Genomic DNA, 12,200 nt, shown 5'->3' on the forward strand with positions numbered 1-12,200 from the left:
TGTGATGGCTTGGTTCCTAAATGATATTTCTGGTGACCAAAGTACAGATGCTTTTTATGATAAAAAGTAATTTCTGCATTACTGAAGACACCAGTAATCTTAAATTGAGTTAAATAAGTGACTTTCACTGTGAGAAGCACTTTAAACAGGTTAATCTGCTCTGCAGTCTTGTGTCTTTCAAAAACCAAACCTAAAAAGGAAGACAAGAAAGAAGAAGAGTGCGTGCATGCTGGATTTCACTTTACTCACTGTTTGTCTTGAGCTTGCCGGGCTCACTGTTTCTGCTGCCAGCCTGATTAATGGCCTTAACAATGAAGATGTACTTAGTGCCACTCTGCAACCCATGCACGGTGTAGTGGTTTTGTTTGATATTGGGAACAATCATCCAGCTGTCGGCTGAGTTACATAAACCTGCAATTTCAAACCAAGCACATTAGTCATAACATACTAAACACTTTGTAACAGGGGAACATTTAGAGTATTGCCTGAGCACCCAACCACCGATAAGAAATACGCTTCTATACCTTTTAAAGTGCTGTTACATTCACTAAGTTGCCACTTAATTACACTAACTCATTTCACCAGCCCTCAACCAGGGTACCTTTTAACTTCTTGCTATATGAAGTCAACCATAAAAAATGGACGTGTAAGAAATGACTCAGTGGAGGCATGAGCAATCTGGGAATTTTCATATCCCAGCACAAGGAATTCTTCATTGCTTAAGGGCCAGAGGATTACGGAGATGCCATCCATCTACTTTTTAGATTAATGAACTCAGTGTAAGCCTCTAAAAAGTAACATAAGCAGTAATGCTCAGAGTTTTATGGAGCCACCTTTGCTGACAGTCATTGGGTAGGTTTTCTTCATGACCTGAAGCAAATTGTGGGAGGCCAAACAGGGTGAAGTGTGCGTTCCACGGCAAGCTTCAGCTTCTACATTCCCAAATTTGTCAGGATGTAAATTAAACACTAAGTTTAATAGATGTAACTTTTTGATTTATGGCCTCATGGTTAGATGTCAGGTGGGGAAGAGCTACATAATTTTCTAGTTACAAACTTTTTTGTGGTACATTTGATGACCACCACAGAAGTATAACATGTAGGAAATAAGTATAATAGGGTAGAAGCAATATAATCTGCAAAATATGAGCATAATCCATTAAAATGAATTCATTCTATTGCATAAATCTTACTGTGAAATAACTGCAATATCAGTGAATCACCCATAGTACTCACTGTACATTCTTAACAGCTCCCAGTCTAATGGATCCTCAGTCTGATAACTCTTTTGTTATAAGTGTTTTTATAAATAATGAAGTTTTCATTTGCAATATATATATATATGTTCACAACATTTTATAGTTATACAGCTAGGAAAAGGTATACACATATGAAAGTATAAGCATGCACATGTGCATAAGGCTGGAAAAAATAAATGAAAAATTCTTGACTGGGTGGAAACTTACAGACTTCTTGATCTTACAGATTTCTTGATTGGACTAGATGATCTTTCAGGGTCCCATCCAATCCCTAAAATTCTCTGATTCTGTGATTTTTTTTCCTTGACTGGGCATAGAAAAAGTTACCAATGCTAATGTGCTGTTAAGCTAGCTTTCAGCTTCTAAGTCATGTTTTACCAGAAAACCAGTAAGTACTAGTGAAGAGAATCTTTTAGAAGCCAGTAGTACTTTTAGCTTAAATATTAACCAATATAAAACCCTTACTTAAAGAAAAAAAAAAAAGTTACTAGGTTACACAAAACTTTAAATAAAATGACCTGTGAAACAGGTTTATAGACTCATAGCCATTATAGATTCATAGCCATAACAGAAGTCTCCTTCTTAATTTAGGATGTACTTTCATAATAAAAGAGCATTAGGAATAGAATTTAAAATTCAAACTTCAATCTAAAAATTATGCAGTGTTTGTCTCAGATTTCTCTCATATTACATAGCATCCTTGAGAGGTAGGGAGTAGGAAGAAAGGAAATAAAAGTAGCAGCATCCTGGCATAAAATATTTCAAAAATGACTTTTCCCAGTAAAAATTCAGCACAAGTATTACAGGTACATTCTATCTGTAGATGAACTGCTGCATTGATTTTACATCGAGATCATTAACCTAGTTCGGTGATACTATTGCACAATAAATGTTAAGCTAGAATAAATTAAAATAAAGCACTGGATTCAGGAGATCTGGATGACTAAGGAATCCCTTACTCAGCTGCCTCTGATGGGTTATCAAATAACATCTGTAAGTCTGTAAATGGGATGAATCTGGGCAGTAGTTCTGGAAGTGCCTGCTTCTTCCATGTCCACACACTTTGAAAGCTGTGGTCGATGGTATACATAGACTATATATAAAAAAAACCCTCATACAGACAAAGTGCCCAGGTTTCTGCTAAATCATCTAGCAAATAGAGTTGTATCAATCAGTACAACTCTCTAAAGGGCACATTTTTCAGTCTTATATTACTCTTTTGCTGTTACCCTCCAGAGGCTAGTCAGTCCTTAACAAAGTACAAAACTTTTATTTATATAGGTATATGAAGGACTGTAAAAGTACAGATGTGTTGCTATGAGTCTCTTTGCCACTCTCTCCTGTCCTCCCATAAATGTGGACTCACACATACTCAATACTCAGTACTCTGTAGATTCAATAAGTTAAACAGATAAAATTATTGTTATTATTAAAAGATCAAGTTAATAGTTAATTTGGATTCCTGTGTACAGGAACAATCTCAATCTTTTTAGGTGTTGCTACATCTGGCTGCTAGGGACTACTGTCAAAATGCTCGCAGGCATTCACCCCACCTAGCACTGAAAAAAGAGGAGCTCCTGAGTTAGGACCTTACTAACCTAAACTCTCTGTACAGTCAGAAGAGAGGGATGGGAAGTGTCTGCTTCACCTAATTCATTTTCAAGCAGAAGGCTCTGTCTTCACTGATGATAAAAGATATCTTGGGTTTCTCTCCTTTGTCCTTCCTGTCTTAAGAATCCCAAACTTCTGGTGTTCAATAAATGCAGGATGCACAGTGACTAACTTGGTTACTTTGCTCGATAAACCTTGTTGTTAAGCAAACTCTGCACATGCCTCCACACTGATATGTCCATGTGCTTCCTGACTGTGACCTTGATGTCAAGGTTCAAACTGAAATTTGATTCAAAATTTTGGTAATGAAATTTTGATGATATTGATACTCCAAGTCCCAGATCTTTCAGACTGAAGAACAGTAACTAGTGACAGCCAAGGTAAGCTTTTAGGTATGAAAGAATATTTTGTCACTACATCAAAATATTTGGTCTTTAGTTCTACCCTAGCAGAACAACCTTTGTTCTCAGAATAAAAAATAAGATAACTAACAATGATCAGGGAAATGATCATTCATAGCAGCCTGGTAATGTGGGCATCTGGGGGTAACTTGCCCTCTCAGTTCCCTACCAGTGGCAGCAGGTTAAAGTGGAAAGTACATATTTTCTTGCTGCTGCAGCAGCAAAAACTAAAGGTCTGGTATTGTAGCCACTCCTAATCCAGGCTATATTCAGGTTTCTTGTTTCAAAAACTCGGGGCTTTTTACAGGATTGTGCAGGTGGTAAAACAATGTATTTTTAAAGTGTAGACTACAAAAATGTAGGGAATTTAAATTACATCCTGGAATGGTGCAGTGAGCACAGTGATGTCCATACAGGATGTGTGAGTTTTCAAAACAAGTTTCTCAGAATCTGGAGGTAATAATTTGTAAAGCTGTTTCCCTGGTGTTGGCTGTTGATGCACTTTAAAGAACAGATGGGAAAAATCCCAAGGTGTAAATCCTCCTAAAATTTACACTGGTAGATTTTAATAAAATATATCTTCTTGAAAAGCAGAAGCACAAAAGTCATAGGAAGGTTATTTAACTGCTTGAGTATTTTAATTATTTTTAAATGCTTTATTTAAATAATTATCAATTCAAATTGGTAGAATAAATACAGTAGGTGAAGGCAACAGATGACTTTCTACACCCCCTGGCATTCCCATGTGAAGGAAAAAAATATATGCTGGACTTCTGCAAAACCCATAGTTTTTTTAAAACAAAACAAAACAAAAAAACACTCTTTTAATACTTTTTAATAGGCAGTTCTCTTCCTTTTATCCAAAAATTGTTTTTGCGTCATTAAAAGATACTTGCTGAAAACCTTAGTATCATTCTGAAGATTGTAAGGAATATGATTTTTAATAAATTAAAGCTTCTAGAAAGAAACAAAAGATAGACTATTCAAAAATTCATTGGTGATCATCAGAAGCATGAACTCCTAATTGTCTTAGGACAATTATGCCTACAAAATTTTATCCTAACTCATAAGAAAAGTAATCACAAAACACAGGGAAAGTTCTGACAATACAGTCTATCCTTAACACAGTTAATTTTACTATTTTGCCAACGTAACTAACATAAATTCCATTTAATGGGAAAGAGAATTGTTTACTCCTTTGTGTCTTGAAGAGAGTCTCATGTGTTTTCCATGAAGACATCTTGTGTTGCAGCTAGTAAAAAGCTGTGTTTAAATTTTAACCTTCCTGAAACCCACTAAAGAAATTCCATGAAAAAAAAAATCAAACAAAAAATACTTCAACATTTATTGGTATGAGATAATGAAATTAGATTGCTAGATAGCTAGTGACAAATTTGAAAGCCTTTACAACATTCAGATTGCAGATGATTAGCTGCCTCTCAGAAATGCAAATGCATGAATAGTATAGCTCTGGGAACAACTTCTTTAGTAAAAGTCTGTTTAATTTAAAGTACTGTATTTCTCTTACACACAGAACAGTGTTGCCAAGCATTTAATAGCCAAGCAGTTTGGCCACATTTGGAAATAATCTTTCCTGTATGAAATAGGATTCAAAATGAAATACTCTAGTTGGAATTTTTCCATCAAATGTTAACTTCCCAATTTTTCAGTTAATAAAAAAGAATATAGATGATTATGTTGGATAGAAAATACAGTAGAAAAACTTAGCATTACTTGTTTTTATAACTGAATTCTTAGCAATCTCTGAATGATATATGTCTCTGGTGGAGGAAACGTTCTGAAGAGTGGAAAGTTCAGTCTGACTACGTGGTTTTAAGAAATAGATTCCGTAATAACAACCTCCATTAGCATGGTACTAGGGTTTGTATGCAAAGTGATTCCTATTGCCTCAAGGGAAAAAAAGCTTGTTGTTTTTTTAGCTACTTCCTCACAACTAATCCATAGCTGCAGTAACACAGACCTGAAGATGATCTATGAACCTATTTACTTTACCTGCTACAGGTAACACACAATAGCAATGGAAACTTTTGGGGATATGACAGAGCAATTGAAAAAATATATATGCAATGGCATGTAAATGACATAAATAGAAATAAATTTGTGCTAATCTAAATTCTATTCCATTAAAACAGGATTAAAACAAACAACAACAACAACAAACAACAGCAAAAAACACCACAGCTTCAGTTCATCAAAACATCAAGGCTGCAGTACAGATTCTAACTCCTCTTCCAGTGAAAAGAGCTCTCTGTGTTATTCCACACTGCTATAGTAAACTCCAATATTCTAGGGATGATCTTGGAAAATAATCTATAAAAGTAAGGACTCTCGTACCTGACAGAGGATATAATACATCAAAGTGAATAAATATCCACTCATGAGTAAAATCATTATGTCAGTGGGCAAAGCTCCATTACCATTGGAAGCTGGAATGAACTGGGAGAGTCCTATATATCAGAAATTTGGGTAGACCTGTAGTAGCTCTGTTGGATTTGGAAGGGTAGAACTCTTCCATTGGAGGTATAAAACTCCTCATTAAATAATGAGATAAAAAAGCCTGACAATATTTAGAAAAACCTTCCTTTTATACTATACTTTCATAAATATGTGTTTGTTTTGGATTAAATTATAACTTTCAATGAAATTGAAAGTAATAGCCAGGATATTTCTGTAAGAGCTAGCTGCAGTTAAACAAACAAACAAATAAATATTTGGGCCAATTTTTCCATTTCTTTCTTCTTCCTTTTCAGATCTTAATAAGATTTTATAAACAAAGTTTCTTACTGTGTTCATTTATTTTCTCTTCAAACTTTTAATGGCACCATTTTTTTGCAAAGTGATAGAATGAAAGTTCAGATCACACACTAAGTACTTCATGGCATACCCCCAAATTATCATATTCCATCTCTGAAAGAAAACTAATTGATTGTTTTGCAGATCAAAGCTTTCACTTCCACATGGGAAAACAGTCTCAAAACGAAATGCCTTGTTATTTATTCACTAGTAAGCAAAAAGTAAAATCCCATATCATAAAAGTGTGGAAATGGCAAACTTTACTGTTGCCATATTCATAGGTAGTAGCAACAACTGACTTTTATAGTCTTCTACCATAAAGTCAGAGACAAAAATGGATCAGAAAATGAGCAATACACTGCATTAAGTTATTGAGTCCTGTCTGCTTAATAGTGGAAACCGGGGAAACTTTTCTTTCCTTATCTACCTGGCTCCAATTTGTTCCAAATTACTATTAAACTTTTGGTATCTAACTTGCTCAGATGTAGGAGCATGTATTGAATTTATTTTTTTTTCCTTTTTTTTTTTCTTTTTTTTAATTTTCCTCCAGTATTCTAGAATTTTATCATGTATTGCCCAAAATTAGGCTATTTAGCGAGATACTAAACGGAGGTTTCAACAAAGCGTTAATTAAATTTTCAAAGGTCCACTTTATTTTTTGGTCAATCCTGAATACCATAATATATTCATAATATTCTACATCGAAATGGTGCTAAAATACTTGCACATGAATCCTCAGATATCCTTTCAGATGGCTTGGAAAACTAACTCTACTTTAGTGATGGAGAAAATTAGGTGCTCACAGCAGCAGTGGAGTCAGCACAAGTTTGTCTTAGTCCTGAGACTTGGCAGAGACCATACAATTTTTCCACTGATATAAAGTATGTAAACATGTCTATAGCACTGACTTTCATTAAAAAAATCTCAAAACAAATTTTGTAAGAACAAAATCACTTCCACATTGGGGTGGAAGCCTATTTAGGGCTAAGCCTATCTAGTTCAGTGTGTGGCTAGGGTTTTTGATAGCGGACAAAAGCAAGTGCCCAGGAAGATGTTAACTGACAGGGAAAGCACACAGTGATCATTTCTCACTGTGTTCTCCCAGGCTCCAGTACCATACAGCTCTGGGACTTCCTGAGCCAGGAGGAAGTTTCTGCACTTCATTGTTTTCATTGGATTTTTCTAGCATAATCTCTCCAGTCATCTCTTCAACTTAAATTTTTAATCAACAACCCTTTGTGACAATGAGTTTCACAATTTAAATATGTATTGACTGAACAAACCCCGTCTTTTGACTGATTTGGTTCATTTCAGTCTCCTGCAGTTTCATAAAGCCACTATACATTAGATAGTAGCATTCCTATTAATCATATAGGAATCAGGACGAAGTTAAATGACTTATCCAAAAGCACACTAAGTCAATCATAGCACTATCCACTGAACCCAGAAGTGCTGACTGCCTAGCCAAAGATTAGGCAATTCTGGAGCATTTTCTAAGAAATCTAGCTATGTAACAACAAAACAATCCAAGGAATAATATGTAAATTTGTTCATTCAAGAAATTCACAAAGTCAAAACAGTGCATGCATTTAATAAAAATGTGTAATAATAGAAAATATGAAACAATGGTAACTAATCTCATTGCAAATCAAACAATGTTACCATACTGATCATTGTTGCACTGATGTTTGCTGCCCTAGTCTGCGGTATACAAAGTGAGACCTCTCTTCTGTGTCCTTGCAGACAGTACAAATCAGAGAGAATACTTAATGTGTATTTTTGACAAAGGCCCAGTTGTCAAGTAGCATGTCATAAATAACAAGGAGGCTGCAGTACTAGTTAACAGGTAGTTCAACAAAGGGTCCCAAGTGTCTGACTATCCTGGACAATGGAAGTAAAGTTTTCATCCCTCAGGCTACATCTGCAGAAGGGCTCTATGATGCAAGAGACAATTCCTGTAAATATGGACTAACACATGTGCCACTGGGAACATGTGCTGGCTATTGTTTTGGATTTAAAATATTGACTTTAAATCTTCCTAGAAAACATGTTTTTCTTTTGTTCCTGATATATGAGTACCTTTATATTTGAAAGAACTTAATTTGCAGTGAAACCATAAGGAAACAGAACTAGAAATGAGAAGATTTTTACTTACTAACAACATTAGCTTGTCCAGTGAAGATGGTGTACTGCAGCTCATAAGAGACCACGCTGAATTCATCATCCGATGTCCAGTGGACAGTAATAGTATCATAAGAAGCTGTACAGAGCTCTTCTCGAATGGTGGGAGGGTTGGGAGCTGTCACATACAACAGAGGAGGCTTACCAACACAGTCAAATATTTCCCATCTTACCTGAGATTTGGGCATGCATGTGGCATATGAGCTTGCAGCCCTACTGTCCAACAGACTTTACAACGTAGCTTTTACTAATTAGACTTAGATTGCTATTAAATTGTTCCTAAGGAATTCTTACTATTAATATAACTACCTAAGAGATCCAGATTTTGAAAATGTTTTGTATTAAAGAAACTTTAGCTTCAGACAGCCTAGCAAAAGTTACGTGTTGGTGGTCATGGTAAACTGTGACTGAGTGGGTACAATTTATATGCTAGTTTGCTAGGTTTGTTTCCTATCATCACATTAAAATTATCAAAATTTCATGGATCCATATCAATAGGGAAAGTCAATACTCCTCACTATTGACTTGAAAGCAGTGTTTGCCTAGCTTATTTTAACAGAGATTAGCATAAGTGGTATCTAAGAAATATAACTCTAAACATTCTTTCTTTCATGCTCAATCTTCTCTCTCCAAGTTCATTTAAATTTATTCTTAACTATCATTTTTAATATAGATGCATATAATTTCTGTTGGCTATACAACTTACTATTTCAGTTTTATGTAAAGAGTTCTTATCATAACATCATGGCGGTAGGACATTTGCAACCTAAAATTCAATATCATAGCTAATTAAATAATTCTAGGAGACGACCCAAACATTTTAATAAAGAATTGTCTCTTTTTTTTTTTTTTTTTTTTGTTTGTTTGTTTTGTTTTTGTTTTTTTGTTTGTTTGTTTCTTTTTTTTTTTTTTCTTCCAAGTCAACAAACAAGATTGCTACAGTTTCTATGTGTGGCAAGCTATGCAGTCTTCTTTTGCATTAATACAAAATTTTGATTTAAAGAACTATTTGAATAAATAAAACTTGAAGCAAACTTCTTAGGTCAAAATTTTCCTTATTTGATTTTTCTATAAATATAAAAAATGAAATAAGAAACAAATGAGTCTTTCTTTGGGCCTTCCTGCTTGCTTGTCTCAGTGGGAGCCTAATTCTTAATCATCTTCCCTATATGCCACCATCATGCAAAAAAAATAATTCTTGTGCTTAATAGCATTCCTCCCAGCTGTCACAGAGTAAGGAAGGAGGGCACTCAAGCTGAAACAATTACAATATGTCTAAGTTAAAGGAAAAGGAAGGCAAATCTGAATGGTATTTTGGCTGTCAGTTCTTTAACTTATGTTAATCACAAATAATGTACTCAAAAAAAAAAAAAAAAAAAAAAAGGCACTCTGAAGGAATTCCACCTTTCCTTTTCCTTTTACAACAGCTTCTATTTATACATATAAAACATCTCTTTTACTTTCCACTAAGAATTTTTATAGTTCATATTCCTAGTTTTCTGATGTATGTTCCCAAAGATTAAAATGCAGATGCATTTCCAAGCAGCCTCTTTCAAACAAGGGGCATAAGGAAATGTTCAAATGTGTTTCATGATATGACCATGATTTGTGATGCTCTAAATATTGTAGCACAGAAGCTTACCAGTGACTTTTTTTTTCTTTTTTTTTTTTTTTCCTCTAAGCAGAAAAACCATTGGGACAGATGGATATTAATAAAGAAAGAGAGAGAAATGAACTAAAATAGGAACAGTCATCTCAGGAGGGGTATATAAACAAAAAGAAGAAAAAACAAACAAACAAACAAAAACCTCCTTGAAAGGCAAGTGTGTTAGTATTCAACTAAAGTCTTCTTCAATCTCCTTCTGCACATAACAGAACAAAACCTTTTAGTTGAGAATGTACCTGTTATTACTACAACACAGATAATAAATATTAACTTAATGCAACACAACAATTACTGAGTGTTTAATGAACTGTAGACTGCATTTCAATAGCACCTAAGTCTCTTCAACTCCTTTGAAAATGACAGGCTTGATGTTCTCTTTATATGAACACCTGGCTGGCCTTATAGAAGGCTGGAGATTTACAGGCTTTCACACAATGAGGATGACAGGGAAAAAAAAAAGAGAGAGAGAGAGAGAGAAAGATTTGACCTGAGCAGGACATCTTTTCCCTGGCTCTTGTTATTAACCCACACATGCCTGAGACTGCATTGCATGAAACTCAGCTCTCCAGCAACACTCATTTCAAAAAACTTTCAGAATAAAACTAAATATACCTGCTTCTCCTGTAGACTGACAGGGAAGTTTGCATGCAAACAGTTAATCTTAAGACTTCTGAAATAATGTAGAAGTCTGACTGCAAAATTTATCACCCTGCAAGACATATTTCTTTGGAGATTATAAGTCCAGAAAGCAATTAAAGAGTTAAACTTTAATCAATTATCTTCACCATCACATTTACTAGTACAGCTAGAGAGCTCATGTGCCACCAGGAAAACTCTACAGAAAGCCCAGAGCAATCTGAAGGTTACACCAGCACCTTCCCTCACAACCTTGACTAGGGCTTTATCGCTGCTTAGGAAAGGGAAGTCCAGCATGCTTCTACAACAGTAGAGGAAGAAGAGTCCTAGTCAGTTCTGCATAGTCTTAATGCTACAAGTTGTACAGCCTCATAATCTGTTCCAGTAGCAGTGATTGTCCCTAAGCACTTCCAGTGCATTTCAGGGTGAGGACATGAGGACACAACCTCATTCAACCTCATTCAACCTCATTCAATCTCAACCTGATTCACAACCATAACAAGTCTGAAGTTTGACAGCTGATGCAGTTAATATCCTCAGCTATACGCAGCCTCCTGTCTACAAACTGCCACCCAATGTCAGGAAAAAAATTAAAAAAAAAGAAAAAAATAAAAATTGAAGCAGCTCTAGAAACACCCCAAATTTACAGCAGGGAAACCTGAAATCAGTGGCAGCAGACTTTGCAGGGCACAAAAAAAGCTACAGCAGTTTCAGGAATTGCTTTCTAACATCTGCAGCTCTCCTTGGTCATAGAGTGGCAGTCTCCATAAGAATACCAGAGCAAACATCTGTGAGTGGTAACTGCTTCTTTTGCTCTGACTTCAATCCACCTACGTTCCCGAATCAACATTCTGACAAATGAAAATCATTGCTTAAGGCAATGATTAAATTCAGTTGTCTGACTTCAACTCAAAACTGAGCAGATACCCTTCAACAGTCAGGAACCATGCCTGAAATAGTCAGGACCCACATCTGAAGTGGCTGAAAGGTAATCACAAATATCCAAAAAGTAGTTATTTAAATTTGATCTAGAAATAACTGACCTTGTGAGCATGCTTACTCCATTTCAGAGCAAAGTCAATCAGGTTTGGTCTAATGCACCTTCCGTTCAATGTCATCTGTGTGGCTTTTGACCTGAAGTAGACTGAAAGACTCACTTGGTCCAAACACCTGAGAGGCAGTTTAGGGAAACTGCCCCTTCTCATTGGTAAGTCCCAGTATGAATGCAGTGGTTCCTGGGCAACTATTTCTAAATCCTTTTAGTGCAAGTTCACAGAGGTTGATCAAAATCACATCAACTTCCTTTTGCTTGCTTGGTGTCCACCTTTCCTGGAATCGGGTGATTGACTTTGTAAGGTTTTCTTACTGATTTTTGATACTAAGGAAAAAGCAAATACCTAAGCCATCTCTTTGACTTAATAGTGCTAGAATCATAGAATCATAGAATGGTTTGGATTAGAAGGGACTGTAAAGGTCAACTAGTTCCAACCCCCCCTGCCATGGGGTTCCACTAAGTCAGGTTGCTCTGATAATAGAAATATGGCTGAATATGAACATGAGGGAGTTGAGGAAGCTACTCTGAAACTCTCAACAGTTAATAACCGGTTTGCTGTTGTATCACGATACCAGACTG

At 35.6% G+C, this 12,200-nt stretch overlaps 1 protein-coding gene across 8 annotated transcripts in view; it reads right to left on the reverse strand.

The window, feature by feature from the left end:
* The window catches only part of MID1 (midline 1), a 239,424-nt gene that overhangs the window by 7,252 nt on the left and 219,972 nt on the right, over positions 1-12,200 (reverse strand). For all 8 annotated transcript variants that reach the window (XM_068682801.1, XM_068682808.1, XM_068682811.1 and 5 more), the window contains exons 7-8: positions 8,240-8,383; positions 250-411 (exon numbers count right to left, since the gene is read on the reverse strand). In XM_068682801.1, coding sequence (XP_068538902.1) covers positions 250-411; positions 8,240-8,383 — 306 coding nt within the window. The remainder of the gene's footprint in view (positions 1-249; positions 412-8,239; positions 8,384-12,200) is intronic.

The sequence above is a fragment of the Anas acuta genome, chromosome 1 (assembly GCF_963932015.1).
Source record: "Anas acuta chromosome 1, bAnaAcu1.1, whole genome shotgun sequence".
Taxonomy (NCBI): Eukaryota; Metazoa; Chordata; class Aves; order Anseriformes; family Anatidae; genus Anas; species Anas acuta.